This window comes from Pogoniulus pusillus, chromosome Z (assembly GCF_015220805.1).
Source record: "Pogoniulus pusillus isolate bPogPus1 chromosome Z, bPogPus1.pri, whole genome shotgun sequence".
Lineage (NCBI taxonomy): Eukaryota > Metazoa > Chordata > Aves > Piciformes > Lybiidae > Pogoniulus > Pogoniulus pusillus.
In genome coordinates, this window is record NC_087309.1 from 12,599,695 (window position 1) to 12,624,024 (window position 24,330).

The following is a 24,330-nucleotide window of genomic DNA, read 5'->3' on the forward strand; positions in this document are numbered from 1 at the left end:
CAGAGATGTTAACTTCCATTGATTCCCAGGGCCATCGATCTCCTTGATTGGTACCTCCACAGACATAACAATTGGTTACAGTCAATGTTTTTTGCAATATTCCCAGCCAAATTTACAAAAAAGATTTTTAGCAACTGTTGGAATCTCATACTTAACTCCTGAAAGCTGGTAAGGGGCCTGGAACACAAACCCTGTGAGGAGAGGCTGAGGGAGCTGGGGTTGTTTAGCCTGCAGAAGAGGAGGCTCAGGGCTGACCTCATTGCTGTCTACAGCTACCTGAAGGGAGGTTGTACCCAGGTGGGGGGTGGCCTCTTCTCCCAGGCAACCAGCAATAGAACAAGGGGACACAGTCTCAAGTTGTGCTGGGGGAAGTCTAGGCTGGATGTTAGGAAGAAGTTCTTCACAGAGAGAGTGATTGGCATTGGAATGGGCTGCCCAGGGAGGTGGTGGAGGCACCATCCCTGGAGGTGTTCAAGCAAAGCCTGGATGAGGCACTTAGTGCCATGATCTGGTTGACTGGCTAGGGCTGGATGCTAGGTTGGACTGGCTGATCTTGGAGGTCTCTTCCAGCCTGGTTGATTCTATGATTCTGTGATTCTATGAATCTATCAGTTTGTTACCCATGAGCATCCCGGCCGAATGTGGCATTCCGTATAGCGTTTCATAGGGGGAAGGTCCCGTGCTGCTCTGTGGCTTCATCCTTAGGTTTAACAATGCTATAGGCAGACATTTAATCCATGGTAATTGAGAATTTTGCTAATTGTTGTTTTAGTGTTTGGTTCATTCCTTTCACCTTCCCTGAACTCTGGGGGTGCCATGGAGTGTGATATTCCCACAAACACCTAAGATTTATCATCATTTCCTAATTATTTTTAGGTAAAATGTGTCCCTTAATCTGATCCAGTATGTTCCACTACCCCATATCTTGGTATTATGTTTTCCAATAATACCTTTACCACAATATGTGCAGTTGCTCTTGTCACTGGGTAAGCTTCCACCCATTAGGTTAAGTGATCTACTATAACTAATAAATATTTCACCCTTTTGCTATATCATAGAATCACAGAATCATAGAATCAACCAGGTTGGAAGAGATCTCCAAGATCATCCAGTCCAACCTAGCACCCAGCCCTATCCAGTCAACCAGACCATGGCACTAAGTGCCTCATCCAGGCTTTTCTTGAAGACCCCCAGGGACGGTGCCTCCACTACCTCCCTGGGCAGCCCATTCCAATGCCAATCACTCACTCTGGGAAGAACTTCTTCCTAACATCCAGCCTATACCTACCCTGGCACAACTTGAGACTGTGTCCCCTTGTTCTATTGCTGGTTACCTGGGAGAAGAGGCCAACCCCCACCTGGCTACAATGCCCTTTCAGGTAGTTGTAGACAGTAATAAGATCACCCCTGAGCCTCCTCTTCTCCAGGCTAAACACCCCCAGCTCCCTCAACCTCTCCTCATAGGATTTGTGCTCCAAGCCCCTCACCAGCTTCGTTGCCCTTCTCTGGACATGTTCCAGCACCTCAACATCTCTCTTGAATTGAGGGGCCCAGAACTGGACACAGTACTCAAGGTGTGGCCTGACCAGTGCTGAGTACAGGGCAAGAATAACCTCCCTTGTCCTACTGGCCACACTGTTCCTGATGCAGGCCAGGATGCCATTGGCTCTCTTGGCCACCTGGGCACACTGCTGACTCATCTTCAGCTTACTGGCTATCAGTACCCCCAGGTCCCTTTCCTCCTGGCTTCTCTCCAGCCACTCTGTCCCCAGCCTGTAGTGCTGCTTGGGGTTATTGTGTCCAAAGTGCAGAACCCTGCACTTGGCCTTGTTCAATCTCATCCCATTGGCCTCTGCCCACCCATCCAGCCTGTCCAGGTCCCTCTGCAGGGCTCTCCTACCTTCCAACAGCTCCACACCTGCTCCTAGCTTGGTGTCATCTGCAAACTTACTGATGCTGGACTCAATGCCCTCATCCAGGTCATCAATAAAGATATTGAACATATATCCTTCTACCCATTGTCTACAATATCCAAGAAGCCTCAATAGCTGTCTGACTTCCCTCTTATTTTCTGGAGTCTTAATCCCCAAGATCCCAGATATTCTTCCAGGGTCTAGTTTCTTTTCCCCTGTGCTCAACCTATGTCCTAAATACTTTACTTCTTGTTCCACAAGTTGTAGCTTCTGTTTTGATACCTTAAGTCCTTTTGCTCAAAAAAAAAAAAAATTAGATTCTGTATGGTGGCTTCTCAGACTGCCTCTTTATTTTTTTCCTGCTATCAATAAGTCATCCACATACTGCAACAATTTTGTCCCCTCTGGAAACACCAGCTGCTCTAATAACTTCTCCAATGTTTGACCAAATAAGTTGGGGAACTCTGTAAGTCCCTGAGGTAGTGCCGTCCACCTTAATTGTTGTCTTCTCCCTGTCTCTGGATCTTCCCATTCAAAAGCAAAGTAATCCCTTGATTCCTTCTTTCGTGGACAAGCCCAGAAGGCAGCCTTTAGGTCTATTACACTGTACCACTGAAATTCTGGAGGTAAATTGTTTCCTTGTAGGTTATGCTCTGCCTCTAGTAATAATAATAACAAATCATTTAGACAAATTTTGTCTTCTGCTTCTATTTCTACTTCCTTTAAAACAGGTACTTTAAATGGTTCTCCTTTAGCTCCTATGGCCATTGTGTGATTCTTCCCTTTTTGTACCCCTGTTGGGAGTTTATTTAATGGTGGTCTTCTCAGCTCCTGTGTCCACTAAAGACTCCACTTCCTCTTATGGGGACCTATTAATATTTTTATCAAGGGCTCAGTAGATGGTGGGGTCCCCAAAAGATACAGCCCCTGACTCCCCATGTCTTCCTTGAATAATTTCTCATCCAGTGTCCTTTTGTGGCAATATTTCTGGATATGTCCCTTCTTACTGCAATAATAACACACAGGAGGTTCTCTTTCTCTTGAACTCTGGTTCTCCAGAGGCCCCTTGGGCCCCATCCCTTTTAATTCTTTAGTTGTAGCTTGTACTTTCTGACTGTCCCTTACTACTGCTACAAGGATCTTAGCTTTTGCTTTCTGTTTTTCTGCGCCCCTCCAGACATATACTTTCTGGGCTTCTCTAAGTAACTCCTCTAATCCCTCTCCTGCCAGTTTTCCAGTTTTTCAAGTTTCCTTCTAATGTCTTCCCAAGCTTTGGCCACAAATTGTGTCCTTAGGAGAGCAACCCCTTGCCACTGAACTAGGATCTATTCCTGAATACATCTGTAAACTCTTTCTCAGTCTTTCCATCCATAATGTTGGAGACTCATCTTTTCCTTGTTCTTCCTCAAAGGCTTTGTTTATGTTCTGTCCTCAGGGGACCGCTTCATGTGCCTTCCAGGGGGTTGCTGATGATCCCAATGGGGATCCACACTTGGCCATTTCTGATTTCCAGGGGGGCCATTCTGATTCTGGTGTTCCCATATTTTCATTCCTGCTTGTCTGATCATCCCTCTCTATTTGATGGTAAATAGGATACCCAAAATCGACTGTATTTCCTGACGTGTATAGGTGCTGGGACCTAAAAATTAGTCTAGTCTTTCAGCCACCCCTAAGGGATCATCCAGTAACATTCCCATTTCCTTCTTAAAATGTCTTACATCATTCGTATGCAATGGTACGGCCACGAATCCTATCCCTCCTTGATTGCCCCCTAAAGGGACTTCCCTTATTGGATACAGGTCAGCTCCTACATTCTCCCTTGTACTATTCCTCGTTCTAGTAGGCGGCACTGGGGCTGGAGCTGCTGCAAAAGGGGAAGCTGAAGAGAGAGAGGCTGAAGCAGCCGCGGCAAAGGGGAGGAGGGGGGTGCCGAAGCAGCAGCGGCGATGGGGAGAGGGGGGGCTGGAGCAGGTGGTAAGTCATACAAGGGCTCCCATTCCTCCCTCTTCTCCCTTTTGTCTCTTTCTGCTTTTAGAGCATACAGTGCTATCACTTTTCTTTCTGCTGATAGTTGCCAGAGGTCAGCATATTCACCCTCCTCCAGGCTAAATATTTTCCTGTTGTTCACACATTCTACCAGGGCTTGACAAACTCAGTCCTCTAAAAACCCAAACACAGACCAATGAACATGTGGATGTATTGGTTCCTTTGGCTTTATCATCATACAATAATGGACTAATTTAGTTTTTGTTTTCCCTTTTCTGGGCCCCCTATCATTCCAGTATTTAATCATTAATCTGGGGAAATAATCTGGTGATTTTGATTCGCTCCCTCTGTTAGGGTCTCAGGTCCTCAACTTAGTTTGACCCATCTTTTATGACTGCCTAAAAGAGTGTCTTGCAGGGGGTTAAACGACCCTCCTTTAACCCACCCATTAGGCTGAGGGAGCTGGGGTTGTTTAGCCTGGAGAAGAGGAGGCTCAGGGGGGACCTCATTGCTGTCTACAACTACCTGAAGGGAGGCTGTAGCCAGGTGGGGGTTGGTCTCTTCTGCCAGGCAACCAGCAATAGAACAAGGGGACACAGTCTCAAGTTGTGCCGGGGTAGGTATAGGCTGGATGTTAGGAGGAAGTTCTTCACAGAGAGAGTGATTGGCATTGGAATGGGCTGCCCAGGGAGGTGGTGGAGGCACCGTCCCTGGAGGTGTTCAAGAAAAGATTGGATGAGGCACTTAGTGCCATGGTCTAGTTGACTGGCTAGGGCTGGGTGCTAGGTTGGACTGGGTGATCTTGGAGGTCTCTTCCAACCTGGTTGATTCTATGATTCACCGGCCAAGTCCCTCGAAGGAGTTTGGAACCGCGGTTATCAGACCTCCGCACTCGCTTTGGAGTCAGACTCTGTCTCACACACGCTCTTTCACACCAGGCAATCGAATCCCACCCAACCGAATGGATTCCGCAGTACTCACAACTCTGTCGTCTTCGCTCGGGTCCATGCACACAGAATTAAGGGCCTGTAAATGGCTGCAGCCTCATCAGGGAGCTCAAAAAATGTGGATTGGTTAATTCCATCTGAGTTCAGGATATCACCAGCCCCGACCGGCCCATCTCAGGGAGCCACCAAGAGGTGGGGTGCTCCTCCCGTAGGTGAACCTTCAGGGTCTAGTGATCTCCCAGATGAGCCCCCAGTTTCTCATAAATAACAGGCACAAACTTAGGTTCATGCAAAATAAGGCTTTTAATAGAGTCGCGGGAATCAAGCAGTGTAGAGGGCTGGGTGCGTGGGGAGGCTCCACTCTACCCCAACGCACACCTTTTGTTTTCAGTTTTCTCTTTTTATATCCTATTCTATCACACATTCATTACTAATTCTAAGAAAAGGCTGGGTTTTCTGTGGCAGTTTTAGGAATGGGAGGTGTCTCTTCCACGTGTGTCTCTTTTTATCCAGTGGTCCCTCTGGTGGTCTTCAGTGATGAAGTAAGGGGTCTTCCTCAAGTGTCCTTTCCATGAGCTCCGAACTAGTAGTGTCCTTTCTATGGCTCCTCCTCTCTTTGCTCATGTGCAAAGAGTGTCTCTTCCACCTTCCTCCCTCCTCCACCAGTCTTTCTAGTTTCTAATTATTTATTGCTCTGTTATCTTAAGCCAAGTGTATACTTTTGTGATGGTTGTGCAAGGAGTTCAGCTCCATTCAAAACCCCCCTTGCCCCCTGTCTGTGGCCTCTTGCCACGAATTGATCCGATCAAACATATATTTCTCACAGAAAGCTGGAGCACCTCTCCTACCAGGACAGGCTGAGGGCATTTTGTCTGTTCAGCCTGGAGGAGGGGACCTACCCGCAGGGGACCTGCAAGAAGGCTGGGGAGAGACTGTTCAGAAGAGTTTGTAACAATAGGATGAGAAACAATGGTTTTAAACAAGAGCAAGGTAGATTTAAGTTGGGCATTGTGAGAAAGCTCTTCACAAGTTCTTCATGAGATGTGGTGGAGGCCCCATCCCTGGAGACATTCAAGGTTACACTTGATGGGGCCCTGCATAACTTTCCATACTCACTGCAAGAGGGTTGTCAAGCTGACCTTTGGGGGTCCTTTCCAACCCAGTGCATTCTGTGATTCTATTAAAAAAGGCATCAGAGTCCACATCTGAGCAAACACACTGTGGCCTTGATGCTTTGAAAATGCAGAGCCAGGTGCTCTGCTTTCAACAATGCCCTGCACAGTCACTGGCACAGATGTGCTGAGCACTGAAGGGTCAGGGCAGGGAGAGCAGCCTCCATGTGGTTGTCCAGTCTGGCCATGTCAAAGCAGGCATCCATCCCCACCACTTGCTGTCTTGAAGCTGGGGGTTTGGGATTCCTCATGCAGGGACCTTTTGGCTGCTGGTCTTGCCAGGACTCCCCCGTGACTCAGTCACAGGCAGCATTGTGACTCCCCAGGGTTGTAGGCCAGGTGGTGCCTCTGGGGACCTTGCCAGGAGCTGACACTTTCCATTTTGCATCACACACGTCTGCCACAGGGGGCTGGGAGGGGGTTGCCACTTCCCCTGTGGGGCGCAGAGCAAGAGACCAAGGGAGGGATGGAAGAGGGGGTCACGTATGCTGACCTGCGCTTGCCCCCCACACCAGGTAATGGCATGCTGTTCCCTGCCCCTAGCCCCCCTGGCAGGTTCTCTGCCCTCCTGCAGCAGCTTGACTTCTGCAGGGTGCTCCTCCAACCCTGCTCCCCCCCTTCTCTCCTTTTGGATATCCTCTCCCAAACGAGTCCTCTCCAGACCTATGCTGCCTGTTCTCAGGGTGGGGGGAAGGAAAGGGCTCAAGGGCAGAAGATGCTCTTTGCAACTCAGTGCCATAAGTGCACACAGGCTGCTCTGCTCTCCCTGCCCTGTGCCAAACACTGTCTGCCGGAAGACAACTTCTAGGAAGGTCAAAGTTCTGCAAACAGGCTTGCCTGCAGTTTTCTGGATTACACTGCTGCCTCCTGAGACCTTGCCCAGGTTTTCCTGGGCTGCTGTACCCCCAAGCCTGCAGAGCCTGGATTAACTCCCTTTCTCAGCTTCTCAGCAGTCGGTGCGTCTGTCCTGGTGCTGGGCAGCCCTCAGCCTTGCTGTCCTCTCACTGCTGCTTCTGCTGACACAAATCATCCTTGTTGGACTGATCTTCCACTGTGAGTACCTTCTTGTTGCTGGGCCTCTTTAGCTGGGGTTTTTGGGTCAGCGTTGGTGTCATAGGGTACACATACAGAGCTGCGGCTACTCCGCGAAGCTGGGCTTTCCTACTTCAAGCTGAGGGCATTACGAGTTTTGGGGCATGCAGAAAAATTGCTGAGGCACAGACCTCATGTGCTTAGCTGAGAGAAGAAGGTGAAGAGACTGCATGGGCTCAGGGACAGTCCTGGGGCACCCAACTCCATCGCGTGGTGACAAAATGAAGAGGAGAGCAGTGACACTGAAACTGAAAGGCAGAAGCACTTTCCCTGCAAGCTTGTTGTGTGATGGGCTCCCAAGCACAGCAAGGACCTTGTCGGGCTTGGCTGGCAGTCACCTAAAGCGGGGGACATCCTTGTCCATGACTATGGGGCTATCCTATGGGAGATGGCACTGAGTGCTCTTGGAAGCAGGAACTGATGGTTTGTGGAGACACTCTTGTGCTCTTCTCTAGATTTAGGACCACATGCCAGCTGTACCCATGGTTCCTGGAGCATGGAGGAGAACCCCTGCTATGGACAACAGACCCTGCAAGGTAGGATAATCAGTGGGCTCCTTTGTGTGGTTTGGGGAGGGCCCAGCTGCTCCTTTTCAAAAGCAGGAATTGTCCTTACTCCAGAACATGCTCCCCCTTCAAGTCTTCCTTCACCCTCATGGCATGAAGAGCTGCCCTATTGCTGATGAACAGGTCACACTGCTGGTACACCTTTGGAAGAGATGACAGCAGCAGAGCTCGTGTGCTGGGCATGCCACTAACACCATGCTTATGGCTGTCACAAGCATGGTGTGACATGAAGCATTGGGCTGTTTCTTTCAACTGATCTTTCTGGTGAAGCTGAACTCTTGACTATGCTCCCAGTGCTTTGAAAGTGATATCCCAGTGCTTTGAATGACACTCCCAAACCTGAGGCTCTCCTCCCTTCCCCACTTGTTTGATGCCAGCACCTTTATGTAAACAACGTATCTCTGGGGCTGGGATATGTGACCTGGGTTCCAGGGTAAGGGCATGTAGAATGTCCTCTCTTCTAGGCAGCCACTGGAGGACAGTGGCTTGGTGTGTACTGTGGCTGCTCCTCATCATCCAACAGTCTTTTGACCTAGGGGCTGCTGGCTGCCCTGCCCCAGCTGTTCCCACAGGCTGTCTTTTGGTGTGCAGGGCAATGCCAGTTCTGCCCATCTGGCTGGCTCTGGGATGCAGGTCAGTGCTACTACTTCTCCTCTGGCAAAAAGAGCTGGGAGCAAAGCAGAGAGGACTGCTGCTCCAGAGGGGCACAGCTGGTCACCATCCGAGCCAATGCCACCCTGGTAAGTGCACCCTGTCTGGCTTATCCAACTCCCCATCATCTATCGGGCTGCCTTGGTGACCACCTCAAGGTCCCTCAGCAGTCACTCAGCCATCAGCAGCATCATGTCAGCTTCTTGGCTCTGGCTGACATACCCAAAGTCCAGCCAAATCTCCAAGCAGCAAGGCAGTTATGCTGTGGCCATGCTGTGCAGCTCACACAACTAACTGGCTGTCTGGTGCTGGTTGTCCCCTGTTGGAACTCATGTACATGCTCTCCTGCACTAGACTTTCCTGATGCGTACAGCAAACATGGAGGTCTTCCACGTGGGGCTGAAGCGGGATGGCTCCAGGTCTGACTGGAAGTGGCTGGATGGCACTTCACTAAAGGGGTGAGACTGTCAGCTTTTCCCCATCCAGGGCTGCTGAGGGTCTAGCATCAGGGCTTGGGGTGGTGACAAGAGAGACAGGCAGCCCACTGGCATACAAGGTCCATGTTTTGGCCATCTTTTGTTTTCCTAAGTAGAGCATTTCAGTCAAGGGAGGGGAAGATTTCAGGGGCATGTCATAGAATCATAGAATCAACCAGGTTGGAAGAGACCTCCAAGATCATCCAGTCCAACCTATCCCCCATCCCTATCCAGTCAACTAGACCATGTCCCAGGTGCTCACACCCTGTCTTGGGGAGGGGCTGGCAGAGTTCTCCAAAAGTAGGTTTCCAAGCTTTGCCTGGTGGAGCTGGTGCTGATCTCAGCCAGGAGGAATGTGGGGATGCTACATGAATAATGGAGCTGGGACCTGCGGTCAAACAGGCAGAGGCAGAGGGCAGGGCAGATTATAGCGTATGACCTAATTGGAAGGAGGGTCGCAGGGCACAGTGCTCCACGGAGGAGGCAAGCTTTCCCCCACAGCATCTCTGTGCAGCATCCAGTCTGTGGCTAGAGGAGCTGCAGGGGGGATTCCATCAGCCCTTTCCTCCCATCCCATCTCAGCCCACTGTCTCCTTGCAGGCTTTTCCCAGTCCAGCGCTCCACCAGCTCCTTCTTGGCCTGTGGCAGGGTGTCAGGCTTGGGACTGTCAGGAGGTCTGTGCATGGAAGCCCTTGGGTGGATCTGTGAGCAGAGAGCAACCACCCTGCAGTGGCTCCAGTCTTCTCCTCCTGCCTTCCTTTGGAGAGACACCACCTACACCTGTGTGGGGTCCTGATGACTGTGGGGACCACCCTGTTCACTGTCCAACCCCAAAGCCTTGACATCCCTGAGTGCTGCTGCCTCCTTGCTGAGACCTCTTTACCTCCCTAGGTATCTGCACATTGCTAATAAACGTTGGTGGCTGGATGTTGTGGCTGGCTTTGGGGGATGAAGGTGGTGGGGTAGAGGTGCATCCTCCAGAAAACTGAGTTGGTTGCATCGCTGCCTGATGTGAAATGGCAGCTGCCGTGGCTCTGAATGAAGTGACAGGGAGTCAGCAGAGACTTGAGCATGCTCATGGCCAGGTGTCAGGGTGGAGTAAATCCGGACTTTCTGATTGTGGTGGCTGCTTTGGATTTATGCTTCTCAGGAAGGAGAGCTGAGAGGTGACTATTTGCCTCCCAGGTCCCAGAGAGGCCTTGGACAGAGCAGCAAGTTGTCTCCTGGTGCCTGCCCAGGCTGAGGAGGCCACAGCAAATGCCCTCACTTTACTTTGAGGCTGAGAGGTGTGTGAGAGCCTAAATAGCCTGCTGAGATTTTGCTTGAAGGGGTTTGGTCCTAGAGGCTGCCTTGGTTTTGATATATAGTTCATGGCTTATGCCAGCAACAAACATCTCTGGTGTGGACATCCTTGGAGTCCCTTCTGGCACATGTGGAGGACCCAAGCCCTCCCCAGTGCCTGTGTTCTGTCTTGAGCAGGGGCTACAAGGGTGAAAGTGATGCATGGGGCAATATGGCTCTGCTGTGGCGAGAACACATGGCTCTCAGGGTCATACACAGCCTAAAGAGGGGAACAGAGATCAAGTTAAGCCCATGGAGCTCATTGAATGCCCTCACTCACTGAAGCTTGAGCTTACTGGAAATAAAACCACTATTTGCAAATGAGGCAGCTGCTTCCCCTTTTCTGCACAAGGGGAAAGACTGCACCCCACACGGTCTTGGCCACAGCCTGACACCAGACTGTGCAGAGCAAGACAAGACTGAGTCAACACACTGCTGCTGCCAAGGCAGGCTCCAGCCCACATGGCACAGAATGTAGTCTATGCTGACTTGAAGTTTACCACAGCCTCCTCGCCCACCACAACGCCCTGCCCCACAGACCCTGATGAGAACGACAGCCCCTACGAGAATGTGCCAGTGGAGACAGCACCCGCCGCACCCAGCCCAGGTGAGAGTCCAGCCACAACCACCCACACGGAGACGACCCAGCTCTGGGTGGGCAGTGGGTGGTGGCAGTGAGGCCACATGCTGATGCCCCTGAGCTCTCATCTCTTGCAGGCCACTGGCTCCGGTCTCATCGTGTGCCCAGAGGGCTGCTGCCAGCAACCCTGCTGCTCTTGCTGGTGGCCACCGTGGCCCTGGGGGCTTGCTGTGAGTTGAGACAGGGCCTGGGGGGAGCTTGCAGGGGGTAGGTACTGGGAGTGGGATTGGAGCTGGGCAAGGGCTGGGCTTCTGGGGGATTGGCATGGACACAGTGTGCCTGGGGCTTGTGGTCTGCAGCTGGCTGCTACATCCTCCTGCCTCTGACTGCTGCCTTCTTGCCTCCCCCTGCATACCCTCTGCCTCCCACTGCCTCCACTGCCTTCCCATGTCCTTCCCACTGCCTTCCTACTGACTTGCCACTTTCTCCCCGTGGACAGGCCTTTGCTTTCCGCTCTCTTTCCATTCAATTCCACTGCCGCCCGTTGCTTGCCCCCAGCCCAGCAGCTACTGGGGCTTCCTTCCCTTTTCCACTGGCACCCTCGGCGCAGTCTCTGCCCGCAGCCACACGCTCTGGTCCCGATCTCAGCTGCCATGGCCACGCCCTGAGCAGAGTCAGGCCCCTGTGCGCTCGCCCAGGCTGTCCCCTCCTCACGCTCCAGCTCATCCAGCCTGTCCCCAGACTGGCAGGTCACTCGCAGGCTGCAGGACACCTCCCGTGAGCACGCCGCCGAGCAGGGCCACCTCTCGCAGCAGCTGAGCGTGCGGGAGCAGAGCCTGGAGCAGACGCAGCTGGAGCTGGCAGGGACCAGAGCGGAGCTGCAGCGAGCGTGGCAGCAGGGAAACAGCAGCCAGCTGGAGCTGAGCGAGCAGAGCGCCAGGCTTGAGCGTGCCAGGCAGGAGCTGGCCCTGCTGCAGAAGCGGCTCAGGGACAGCGAGAGCGCCGTCAGCAGCCTGCGTGCCTGCGTGAACACAGGTAGAGCTGCCAAGGGAGCTGCCGATGGCAGCCAGGCTGGGCGCCTGAGGCATCCGTCAGGGGGAGAACCTGAGCCGTGCCCTGCTCCTAGAGTGCTGCCCCTCGGGCTGGGTGCTCTACCGGAGCAAGTGCCTCTTTGTCTCCCGGGAGAGGAAGAGCTGGCGGAGCAGCTGCGATGACTGCAGGAGGAGGTCCGCTCAGCTGCTGATCCAAGGCCACTGGCCATCGTGGACGCTGCCGGTACAGAGCGGGAGGGGCTGGGGCACCTCGGGAGGCTGGGAGCAAGGCGGGGGCTGTGCTGGCCTCTGGGAGGCAAGCAGCAGCGGCACCCCTGCAGGTGCCCCACCGTGAGCCCTGGGTACCCCTCCTGCCAGTCCGTGTGAAGAAGCACGACCCGCTCCAGGGCACCAGGGCGCCGTGCAGGTGCTGGGCTTAGGGTGGGTGGTGAACAGCTTTCCTCCCCGCAGTATTTTGTGCAGGCAGATTATGGCTGGTACTGGACTGGGGAAGGACAGCAAACGCATCGTGACAGAGCTGGGCAGATGGATGTGAGGGCAAACACGGAGTAAGTTTTCTGCTTACACAGGCGGGACTACTGTATGGCATGACAGCAAGCAGGCCGACTCCTTGGCATGAGCACTTGTCCTTTGGCCATGCTGAGGAGCTGCTGTTTCGCTCCCGTGAAACCTCCATGCGGTGGGGGTGATTACTCAATGAGGGAGGATTCTCCGGGGAGCAGCCAGCCGCAGTGTGCACTGCCACATCTCCGCGTGGCCGAGCGGGAGGGTAGCTGGAGGAACGAACGTGGCCCTTCCTCAGACTGCTCCTAGTGCCAGCACCCGATCTGCCTGGTGGTGCCGAAACTGGTGGGAAGAGGCACCCATGATGAAGGTGCTGGCACTGCTCTTCTGAGATGCACTTCTTTTGTAGGTGCAGTTATCCTGCAGGCTGCTGGCTATTAGCTAATGGGAAAATAGAGAGTTCAGAATGCTGGGAAAAGAGACAGTGGATCTGTGAGCAGCCCCCGAACCTAAGCAGTGCATATGAGACCCACTTCTGGTCTAGGACTGACTACATTGCCAGACGTCTGCATTGAGACTGACTAAGGTGCCAGCCCTCTTCGTTGCAGGACTTGGGAGCAGGAGATCAGAGTGCACCATGACAGCCTCCACCCTGTGCATGCTTTCCCCTAGCTGCATTGTAAAGCACCTAGATAGGGTGGAAAACAGACTCTATTTCCCTGCTTGACACACAAAAAAACAATTATACCTCCTTTTACTGGCCCACTGCATGTTCCTGTCTGCCTGCAAAGGCCAGCACCTGCCTACTGTGCTCCTTAAATGTTGCCAAAGGCACCAGAGGCTGGTGCAGGATGTGCTGTTTGCATCTTTTTGGAGGTTGTGCCATTGATGTTCCAAGTAAATAACCTTCACAGAATTCTGTGGATTTACTGCTTGTAGCCTCAACATAGCAGCTCACATGCTCTTCTTTCTCCTGCCTCTATCAGCTGCCTATGGCTTCGAGATGGCATTGTCTGAGGAGGGTAAAGTCAGTAGTGCCAGCCTTGTGAGAAACTGCTGGGAAATGATGGAGAAAATGGAGGAGCAGCAGCGAGCCCTGAGACCATGGAAGAGATGAGGCAGTGCTGGGGAACCCTGATACCATGAGAGATGAATGAGAGGACCTTGACACCACATTGTGGGAGATGGTTGAGACTGTGGGGGGAAAATTGGTCCAGTGAAGAGCCTTGATGTTGTGGAGGAAATGAGAAAGCACTGGAGAACCCTGACACAACGAGAAATGAATCAGAGCCCTGAAACCATAGGGAAACTGGGAGTGCAGTGAAGGTCATGGAAGGAAAAGTGGGTCAGTGAAGAGCTGTGAGACCATGGGAGGAAACAGGGATGCATCAGGGAGCTGTAAGACAGTGGGGAATAGGAGGGAGTAGGAGGAATCTTGGGAGCATGGAAAGGGGGAACCCCTGCCACCACAGTGGAAAGAACCCTAGGACCATGGTGGGACCTTAGCTGCCCAGGGACTGATGAGGGAGCCCTGTCCCCGACCAAGCTAGGGTGGGTGAGAGCATCACTCACTTGTCTCTGTTTCTGCAGAGAGAGAGGAATGAAGTGTGGATTGCTTTTCTAAGCTGGATATGGACAGTTCCTGGGACAGATGTGAAAACAGGCTAAGGCAAAATTGCAGAAGGTCCCCTGCAATTTCAGCTATCATGTGAAACAAAGACTTGTTGTGCCTGGCTTGTCACGAAAGCCCAGATGTGGTGGTCTCCCTGGTGCCCACAGAGGAACAGGTCATAAAATCATAGAATCATAGAATGGGCTGGGCTGGAAGGGACCTCCAGAGGTCATCTAGTCCAACCCCCTCTGCAGTAGGCAGGAGCATCCTCAACTAGACCAAGTTGCCCAGCGTCCTGTCCAGCCTCACTTTGAATATTTCCAGGGAAGGGGCCCCAACCACCTCCTTGGGCAACCTTTACCTTTATGGTAAAGAACCTGTTCCTAACATCCAATCTGAATCTGCTCTTCTCTAGTTTGAAGCCATTGCTTCTCATCCTATCACTACAAGTCTTTGTAAACAATCTCTCTGCATCCTTGTAGACTCCCTTCAGGTGCTGCTAGGTTATTATTAGGTCTGCTCAGAGCCTCCTCTTCTCCAGGCTGAACAATGTCAGCTCCCTCTGCCTGTCTTTGTAGATGAGTTTCTCCAACCCCTTGATCATTTTCATGGCCCCCCTCTGGACCCAATCCATCAGATCCATGTTCTTCCCACAGTACTCCAGGTGAGGTCTCACCAGATCAAAGTGTCAGAATCGCCTCACTTGATCCCTGGAGCCCTGCTGCCCACGGTGTCATTGGGCTCTGCCACCACAAGGACACACTGCTGACTCCAGCCCATACTCTAGATCATGAGACCATCAGACCTGTTCAGCATGGCTGCTTGCTTGCCCATATTGACATATGGGTTTTGTTTTCATTCCCTTTCCCCACCCAACATCAGCAGGCTCCCAACAGCTCATTTCTCCAGGCCCTCCCTAAACACCAATACTGACCTCCAGTGTATCCAGTACTGCTCAAGTTTGGTTTTGCACCCTGGTTGGCTGAGGATATCCCTGTTCCATCATCCAAGGCACTGGTGCAGGCTTCAAGAAGAATCAAAGCAGGACTGACCCTGCAGGGATGTTGCTACGTGGACAAGGGCATTGCAGGCAGACTGTTCTGGAGTATTCCATATTCCTTCCTTCCCCTGCTCCGTGGTTTTGAATGGGGAGAAGAAGGCACAAAAACTGCTTTCCCCCCCCACCCTGCAAGCTTGAAGGGGTAACATCAGGAGGTGCCTTCCCACATGTGTGCTGACCCATGTGGAGGCCTGCACTGGAATTGGGCTGGTGGTTGGCTGGGTTTTTGTGCTCAGCATAAAATGGCAGATGGACACTTTGTCTAGAAGAGGATAAATAGATCAAAGTAGGAGGCAGAGAGATTCCCACCTGGACAGAGTTCCTGACAGGATAGGTTCCTGACGTGTCAGAGTTCCCGTTTTGGACCGTCCCTGTTTTTGGGCAGTTCCTACCTTTTCACGTGGCTCTCGGTTTTACACCGTCCCTGCCTTTGGATGGTTCTCCTCGCTTTTACACCATTCAGTGCAAACCTGCAAGCTTGGCAAGTCCTGGGGTCCCTCTTGCTATGTGGGGGTTCCTCTTGCTATTCCTCTGTCTATTTTGATAGAGCTACTGGTGGCACCTGGACCTGGCTGCTCTTGGACCCAGCTTTGCTTTCCCCTGCTGCTGCTGAGGCAGCATCGCTTCCAGGAATCCCTGTCTTGCAGCAGCTGTGTCTTGAGACATTTCTGAGTTTGGCAGCTTTGTCACTTCCCTCGGGCTTCTGCTGTGTGGATCTGCACTACTGGATATTGCTTGCAGCGTCAGAATTAGTCAAGCCACAGAGAAATCCAGAGCAAGGGATCACTGCTGAATACCTGTCTCACCTCCATGAGTAAAGCCTGCTGTTCCCTTCCTTCTCTGCTCAGCCTGACTGATAGTGTGATAAAGCTGTGTTTACAGCTTAGCCTTTTCCATTTCCTGACTTCCTAAACCTCTAAATTTGTCTGTAACATCGTTTTGAAGAATTCCTGATCGAACTAGAATCTGTAAGAAACCTAGTTTTGTATGTGGTTTGGGGGGCAGGGTGTCAGGAAAATAGAATAACTCCATCTTTATAATTCCTGACTTGGCCACATTAATTCCCTGCCTCCACAACACAGACCCCTGCAGCCCTCAACTGTCCACCTTCTCTTAGATTCGCTTCGCCACACCTCCCCACTCTGCCTGCAGAGAGTTCATGGGAAACCATGTCCCAGACCTCAAAAGTTCAGGATAAATGGTCCCCATTTCTCTCCCATCATTCACAGTTCAGTGTTCCCACGGCAGCAAGCAGGTTAGACAGGCGTATGTCCTGGAGTCCTGTATACTCAAAAATTCCTCTCCCTCTGCGGTTTGAAGGGGGGAGGAAAATACATGAAAAGACCTGTTTTCCCCCCCTGCCCTGCAGGCATGAAGAGGAGAAGCAAGGGGCCTTTCCAGCAGGAGGGGTGCCCGTGCAGTGCCCGCGCTGGAATTGGGCTGGGGATTGGCTGTGGTCTTCACGCCTAGGAAGTGGTAACTCTGCTCTTTGTCTAGGAAGGGTATAAATATTGGGGGACTTCCCGCCTTGGGGTTCCTGCCTTAGAGATCGTGCCTGCCTGGATAGATTCTGCAAGAGTTCCCTGGTGCTCCCAAGGACAAGATCCTGAGGAACAGGACCCTCCCTGCTTTGGAAGGTGCCTTAATGACCCTTGGATGGCCTCTAAAAGAGAGTGAGGGGACAAGCACCTGGACCGCCCTTCCTTTCAGCCAGCCTGACTCACCTGTGAGTAAACATTAATGGCTCAGCCTGATCAATAGTGGGGGACGCTATAGTTAGTAGCTCAGCCTTTTCCAACTTCTGACTTCCAAAACAGTCAAATTTGCCTGTGGTATCCTTGTAGATCTTCTCAATCAAACTGAATCTACTAATTAAAAACTAAATTAATTTCTGTATATAGTTTTGGAGCAGGTTTTTGGGAAAATAAAATAACTCTATTTTTCTATATATTCCTGACTCGGCTGCATTAATTCCCTGCCTCCACAACAGCATTACCTGCCCTTAGTAAAATCCTGCCTGGCTTTTCCCATCCAGCAGTATGTCCTTGCTTGGCTTGGACTGTTATATACCCAGGATGACATGCTTAATCATTTTGCTGAGATCAAGGCAGGCTCTTCTTCAACTGGGAGAACAAAAATAAGCTTTGGGACAGGTTGTGGCTCAGGATAAGTGATGGAGGGAGGGGAAGGGGCAGGAAAGGAGTCACCAGCCACTGAGAGAGGTATGGTACAGCTAATAAAACAAAAGGCCTCCTTAGGGAGGGCAAATTTGTGACAGCAGGGGCACAATCGTATCCAGCTTCGCTAGGTGCAAGAGGAACCTCCAGTATCAGCAGCAGAAGGCAGGAGAGGTGAGCAAAGCTTGACATCAGCATCCCTTCCCTGGGTCATGGGAGGTGGGGCTGGAGGGCAGGATCTGGGGATCTAAATCTGGGCATGAGTAAGGAAAATAAGATGCAGTTTCTTTTCCTTTAGCCATATTTTGAAGTGCAAATACCTTCTTTCCCAGCCACTATCCCCAGAGCTCTGCAATGTGGCTGAGGCAAAGGTGTGCAGGGATGTAGTTTTGCAGGAGGAGAAGAGTGTCTTTGCTGTGCACCACCAGCTCCTGACGCTCAGGTCTGTGGTGGAGAGGAGTCACAGAGTTCATCCCTCGGATGGCAAAGGAAAGAGGCTCTTCTAAGACAAGCTGGCCAGATCTGGGGGCTTCTCACAGATCCACGGGAAAAGGTAAGTGCAATCACGTCTGGCTATATTCCCGAGATACATTCCAGGACAATCACGGTACCGACTGCACCTAGAAGGGGAGAAGCACATCAGAGGTGCCACTACCATGCTCCCAGCCCGCTGTCAGCCCTATGGTGTACCTCAGGTAGCTGTAGGCTCAGAGCCTCTTAGCCTGGAGGGGAAGACTAGAGCACTGCCCATGCCTAAGCATCAGTCCCGTGGGCCATGCAGTGCTGAGCACCTCTACATTTGGAGAGTGAAGGTGGGAGGGCTTGCAAGTGACAAAGATGGGAAAACTTTGATAGGGAATTCTTCAAAAGGATGTTATGGACAAACAGATAGAGAGGAGGGTCTCATATGCACTGCTTAGGTTTGGGGGCTGCTCACAGATCCACTGTCTCTTTTCCCAGCATTCTGAACTCTCTATTTTCCCATTAGCTAGTAGCCAGCAGCCTGCAGGATAACTGCACCTACAAAAGAAGTGCATCTCAGAAGAGCAGTGCCAGCAGCTTCATCATGGGTGCCTCTTCCCACCAGTTTCGGCACCACCAGGCAGATCGGGTGCTGGCACTAGGAGCAGTCTGAGGAAGGGCCACGTTCGTTCCTCCAGCTACCCTCCCGCTCGGCCACGCGGAGATGTGGCAGTGCACACTGCGGCTGGCTGCTCCCCGGAGAATCCTCCCTCATTGAGTAATCACCCCCACCGCATGGAGGTTTCACGGGAGCGAAACAGCAGCTCCTCAGCATGGCCAAAGGACAAGTGCTCATGCCAAGGAGTCGGCCTGCTTGCTGTCATGCCATACAGTAGTCCCGCCTGTGTAAGCAGAAAACTTACTCCGTGTTTGCCCTCACATCCATCTGCCCAGCTCTGTCACGATGCGTTTGCTGTCCTTCCCCAGTCCAGTACCAGCCATAATCTGCCTGCACAAAATACTGCGGGGAGGAAAGCTGTTCACCACCCACCCTAAGCCCAGCACCTGCACGGCGCCCTGGTGCCCTGGAGCGGGTCGTGCTTCTTCACACGGACTGCCAGGAGGGGTACCCAGGGCTCACGGTGGGGCACCTGCAGGGGTGCCGCTGCTGCTTGCCTCCCAGAGGCCAGCACAGCCCCCGCCTTGCTCCCAGCCTCCCGAGGTGCCCCAGCCCCTCCCGCTCTGTACCGGCAGCGTCCACGATGGCCAGTGGCCTTGGATCAGCAGCTGAGCGGACCTCCTCCTGCAGTCATCGCAGCTGCTCCGCCAGCTCTTCCTCTCCCGGGAGACAAAGAGGCACTTGCTCCGGTAGAGCACCCAGCCCGAGGGGCAGCACTCTAGGAGCAGGGCACGGCTCAGGTTCTCCCCCTGACGGATGCCTCAGGCGCCCAGCCTGGCTGCCATCGGCAGCTCCCTTGGCAGCTCTACCTGTGTTCACGCAGGCACGCAGGCTGCTGACGGCGCTCTCGCTGTCCCTGAGCCGCTTCTGCAGCAGGGCCAGCTCCTGCCTGGCACGCTCAAGCCTGGCGCTCTGCTCGCTCAGCTCCAGCTGGCTGCTGTTTCCCTGCTGCCACGCTCGCTGCAGCTCCGCTCTGGTCCCTGCCAGCTCCAGCTGCGTCTGCTCCAGGCTCTGCTCCCGCACGCTCAGCTGCTGCGAGAGGTGGCCCTGCTCGGCGGCGTGCTCACGGGAGGTGTCCTGCAGCCTGCGAGTGACCTGCCAGTCTGGGGACAGGCTGGATGAGCTGGAGCGTGAGGAGGGGACAGCCTGGGCGAGCGCACAGGGGCCTGACTCTGCTCAGGGCGTGGCCATGGCAGCTGAGATCGGGACCAGAGCGTGTGGCTGCGGGCAGAGACTGCGCCGAGGGTGCCAGTGGAAAAGGGAAGGAAGCCCCAGTAGCTGCTGGGCTGGGGGCAAGCAACGGGCGGCAGTGGAATTGAATGGAAAGAGAGCGGAAAGCAAAGGCCTGTCCACGGGGAGAAAGTGGCAAGTCAGTAGGAAGGCAGTGGGAAGGACATGGGAAGGCAGTGGAGGCAGTGGGAGGCAGCGGGTATGCAGGGGGAGGCAAGAAGGCAGCAGTCAGAGGCAGGAGGATGTAGCAGCCAGCTGCAGACCACAAGCCCCAGGCACACTGTGTCCATGCCAATCCCCCAGAAGCCCAGCCCTTGCCCAGCTCCAATCCCACTCCCAGTACCTACCCCCTGCAAGCTCCCCCCAGGCCCTGTCTCAACTCACAGCAAGCCCCCAGGGCCACGGTGGCCACCAGCAAGAGCAGCAAGGTTGCTGGCAGCAGCCCTCTGGGCACACGATGAGACCGGAGCCAGTGGCCTGCAAGAGATGAGAGCTCAGGGGCATCAGCATGTGGCCTCACTGCCACCACCCACTGCCCACCCAGAGCTGGGTCGTCTCCGTGTGGGTGGTTGTGGCTGGACTCTCACCTGGGCTGGGTGCGGCGGGTGCTGTCTCCACTGGCACATTCTCGTAGGGGCTGTCGTTCTCATCAGGGTCTGTGGGGCAGGGCGTTGTGGTGGGCGTTGTGGTGGGCGAGGAGGCTGTGGCAAACTTCAGGTCAGCATAGACTACATTCTGTGCCATTCCCTGCTCTGCCCAGATGGCTCTGATGGCTTCTGCTCCACCACGGTCAGCCCTGCTCTCAGGGCTGCAGAGGAGAAGTGCAGCTGAGTTCTGCGCCACAGAAGGGGAAGTTTGCAGTGAGGTGCGTGAGGAAGGTACACCCAGAGGGATCAGTGCTGTGCTATTGGTGCTTGCACTTTCATCTTGTTTCCTTCCCCAACCCGGATGTTCTCAAGGTTCCTTGGGATGGCAACAGGGGCATGCACATTAGGGTGCCTTCACGGGGCAGAGCTGTAGGGCCCAGCTTACTGAGAGCCATCCCACATCTCTCTGGCAGGGGAGAGAATCTTCTGCTTGGAAATTGGTAGCTCTGGTTCTGGCCTCACCCAGGATGCAACTTGGCCCTCTCTGTGCTCTGCTCCAGAGTTCTTGTTCTTCTGTCTCCCAACTCTGCCAGTAAGGACACCACAGGAAATCATGTCCCAGGTATGGAGAGGCCATGGTAAGTGCCTTTCATTTCTTTCCCCTCATCTCCTACTCTGTGCTCTTAAAACAGCAGGCAGGCAGATTGGACAGGCACCACTTAGTAAGTCTCACTGGTCTCACTACTGTTGCCACCATGTCCTCTTTGGGACTGGACCAGTGTTTGCCCATCTGAACGTGTCTTATCTTCTTAGGGACTGGATGGAAGCTGCTTCTCACTAAGCCTTCCAAACCTGCTTCCTGTCCCCTTTGAAGGTGATTGATTTTTGCCTTTCTCCAGTGGTGAAGGACTTCCCGTGTTCTTGCAGAGGTGATTGAGAGTGGCTTTGCAATGCAGGCCTCCAGTCCTGTCCCAGGAACTGGCTGTGTCCAGATGTGCACAACTGCTCCACAACTCAGCACCTCTTCTTAAACCTGTGTTTCTCTGGATGCAGTTCAGTAGAGACTTCTGAGATGCTGAGGGGCTGGAGGCTGAGTGTGCTAATTTGAAGCTAGCCCGGGCTTTGGCTGGCACCAAGAAAAACTGGGGTGAGGTTCCTTCTAGTGGGTCTGAATTATTTGGGGTCTGACCTGAGGCCTGTGAGTTCGAATCTGCCTTAGGGTCAAGAGTTTTTTTCTTCTGCCTGAGGAGTTGAACTGGCTGAATTAGTTGAATTGGCTGAAGAAACCTCTTGGACCTGAGCCATTATCTCTGTTCCTGGGCTTTTTGCCATGTTATTGTTATTACCTGGGACCTTTGTGCTGCTATTAAGCAGGCTAAGCGAATCAAGCCTCTATGGTATGGTGAAAGATGGTCAAAGTACAAGTATGGAGAAGCCAGGCAGATTGACTACATCACTTTGCCTCGATCCCGTTCTGGCAAGCAGTATGTGCTAACGATGGTAGAAGCCAGCACTGGATGGCTGGAAACCTATCCAGTTCCACATGCTACTGCATGTAACACCATTCTTGGCTTGGAGAGACAGATCATGTGAAGACATGGAACTCCAGAGAGAATCGAGTCAGACAATGGCACTCATTTCAAGAACAATCTTGTTAAAGACTGGGCCAAAGAGTATGGTATTGAGTGGATCTGTCACATACCCTACTATGCACCAGCTTCAGGGAAGATTTAGTGCTACAACGGTTTGCTGAAAACCACCCTAAAAGCCATGGGGAGTGGAACTCTGAGAAACTGGGACAAACATTTAGCACAAGCTACCTGGTTGGTAAATAGTAGAGGTTCAGTAAACGGAGCAGGACCTGCACAATCAGACTTGGTCCAAACAGTAGACGGTGATAAAGTTCCTGTTGTACGTGAAAAGAATCTGTTAGGGAAAACTGTTTGGGTATTTTCTCCTTCGGGCGAAGGGAAACCTGTCCGAGGGGTGGTATCTGCTGAAGGTCCTGGTCACACCTACTGGGTAATGCAGGAGAATGGTGAAATCCAGTGCATTCCACAGGGAAATCTAACTTTAGCTGAGAGTCTAAACTCAGAGTGTATGATACAAGCTGTTAGGAGTTTTCTGTTCTAGGTACCATCGGCGTCCAACACTGAAAGAATCCATGAGAGAATCTACAGTACATGAGCACGAACCCAATGTCACCTGGGAGTCCCTGTTCTTGTCTCATCTGTGAGGAGACAAACTGTTCTGAGCTTTTGAACCACCTACATCTGAGCCGGAATGAAGTGTGAACTGAGCTTGTGATATTCATTAGTGTAAATATTGGTTTAGGTTAGATCAGAGAGTTCTTGGCAATACTCTGAGTGAAGTAGACAGGGGTGGATTGTGCTAGTTTGAAGCTACCTAGAATGTTTTGGTGAGGATTATATCACAGGCTGTGAAAGAGAAACAATGGTGATGTCTACTTCACTCACAGGCTTGCTGAGATGTATAAGAACAAGGGAGTTCGAGCACAGCCTGAGCTCAGAGCTGCATTTCTCTCTAACTTCACTCTCTGTCTCTCTGATTAATCCACTTGCTTCCTAACCTCTCTGGCTGACCTTAGTTCTTCCTTGGGGCACAAAGCAACGTGTGAAAGGCTGAAAGGGAGTGCAAAAGAGAGCTGGACCTACAGCACCATGCTCTGCAGTCCCCCTTACCAGAGGGAGATGAAGCAAGTAACGGGGGAGAATGGATGCAGGTGCCTGCCAGAAGGGGCAAGGAAAACACTTCCAGCCATCCTCAGATCCTCAGCTGCCCTTACACAACAGATATAGGGCACTAGAGGGTGAGATGGTTTTGGAGGAGGTGGAAGCAACACCAGCTGGGAGGGCAACTGAAACAAATCAGTTGCCCCCTCGCATCAGAACAAGTACCCAGAAGAAAAAGAGGAGGGTAATTGTTATTGGTGACTCCCTTCTGCAGGGAACAGAGGGCCCCATATGCCGGCCAGACCCCTTCCACAGGGAGCTCTGCTGCCTCCCTGGAGCCCGGGTCAGGGATGTTACCAGGAGGCTGCCTACTGTAGTGCAGCCCTCTGATTACTATCCCTTATTAGTTATACAGGCAGGGAATGATGAGGTTGATACCAGAGGGCTAAAAGCTATCAAAAGGGACTTCAAGGCACTGGGAATAGCAGTTGAGGGAGCAGGGGCACAGGTAATCTTTTCATCTACACCCTTAGTCACAGGTTGGAATGCAGAGAGGAATAGGAAAGCGTATTTGATGAACAAGTGGCTCAGAGGTTGGTGCCTCCAACATAACTTTGGATTCTTTGATATTGGGGAACTTCATCTTGCCACAGGTCTGCAATCAGCAGATGGGACACAACTATCACAGAAGGGGAGAAGGACCCTGGCACATAAGCTGGCTGGGCTTGTTGAGAGAGCTTTAAACTAGAATGGAAGGGGGAGGGGGTTAAACATGACAGCACCAGAGATAAATCAAAGGGAATTGAGGATGGGAGGCTAGAGCTAGGAGTAAAAGCAGCAGCCCAGCTGAAGTGCATGTACACTAATGCACGCAGTATGGGTCACAAACAAGAGGAGCTGGAAGCTCAGGTGTTGGAGGAAAACTATGGTATTGTCACCATCACTGAAACGTGGTGGGATGGCTCACATGATTGGTGTGCTGTAATCAATGGCTACAGACTCTTCAGGAGAGACAGGCAAAGGAGAAAGGGCGGGGGAGTGGCTCTGTATATTAGGGATGCTCTGGATGTCATGGAGGTAGAAATCAAAGATGTTCAAGTTGAGTCCCTATGGGTGAGACTTAAGGCGAAGGCCAACAAGGCTGATATCCTGGTTGGAGTCTGTTACAGACCACCCAACCAGGAAGAAGAGGTTGATTTATTAGTCTTTAAGCACCTGGAGGCTGCCTCAAGATCACCTGCCCTTGTTCTGGTGGGTGACTTTAACCTACCAGACATCTGCTGGGACTTAAACACTGCAGAGAAGAAGCAGTCTAGAAGGTTTCTGCAAGGTGTGGAAGACAACTTCCTATCCCAGCTGTTACGTGAGCCTACCAGGGGGGCAGCCCTGCTTGACTGCTGCTCACAAATAGAGAGGGGCTGGTAGGGGATGTGGTGGTTGGAGGTTGCCTGGGGTCCAGTGACCATGAAATTATAGAGTTTTCAATCCATGGAGAAACCAGGAGGGGCATCAACAGAACCTCCACACTGGACTGCCCAAGGGCAGACTGC

At 52.5% G+C, this 24,330-nt stretch overlaps 3 protein-coding genes across 3 annotated transcripts; 2 read left to right on the forward strand and 1 right to left on the reverse strand.

Moving 5' to 3' along the window:
* Positions 1 to 6,484: 6,484 nt before the first annotated feature.
* Positions 6,485 to 9,599, forward strand: LOC135173679 (killer cell lectin-like receptor subfamily G member 1). The gene is made up of 6 exons (XM_064140764.1): positions 6,485 to 6,533; positions 6,961 to 7,071; positions 7,566 to 7,646; positions 8,268 to 8,416; positions 8,682 to 8,785; positions 9,404 to 9,599. Exons 1-6 carry the CDS (start codon positions 6,485 to 6,487, stop codon positions 9,597 to 9,599), a joined length of 690 nt encoding a protein of 229 aa, XP_063996834.1.
* A 1,007-nt stretch (positions 9,600 to 10,606) lies between these two features.
* Positions 10,607 to 13,035, forward strand: LOC135173234 (B-cell differentiation antigen CD72-like). The gene is made up of 6 exons (XM_064139981.1): positions 10,607 to 10,751; positions 10,862 to 10,954; positions 11,466 to 11,759; positions 11,851 to 11,999; positions 12,227 to 12,324; positions 12,690 to 13,035. The coding sequence occupies exons 1-6, from the start codon at positions 10,607 to 10,609 to the stop codon at positions 12,853 to 12,855; spliced, it is 945 nt and encodes a 314-aa protein (XP_063996051.1). The 3' UTR covers positions 12,856 to 13,035.
* A 4,377-nt stretch (positions 13,036 to 17,412) lies between these two features.
* LOC135173198 (B-cell differentiation antigen CD72-like) lies at positions 17,413 to 20,301 on the reverse strand. Its single transcript, XM_064139923.1, has 6 exons — positions 20,088 to 20,301; positions 19,885 to 19,977; positions 19,080 to 19,373; positions 18,840 to 18,988; positions 18,515 to 18,612; positions 17,413 to 17,749 (listed from the first exon to the last, which is right to left on the reverse strand). The coding sequence occupies exons 1-6, from the start codon at positions 20,242 to 20,244 to the stop codon at positions 17,632 to 17,634; spliced, it is 909 nt and encodes a 302-aa protein (XP_063995993.1). The 5' UTR covers positions 20,245 to 20,301; the 3' UTR covers positions 17,413 to 17,631.
* Positions 20,302 to 24,330: the final 4,029 nt, after the last annotated feature.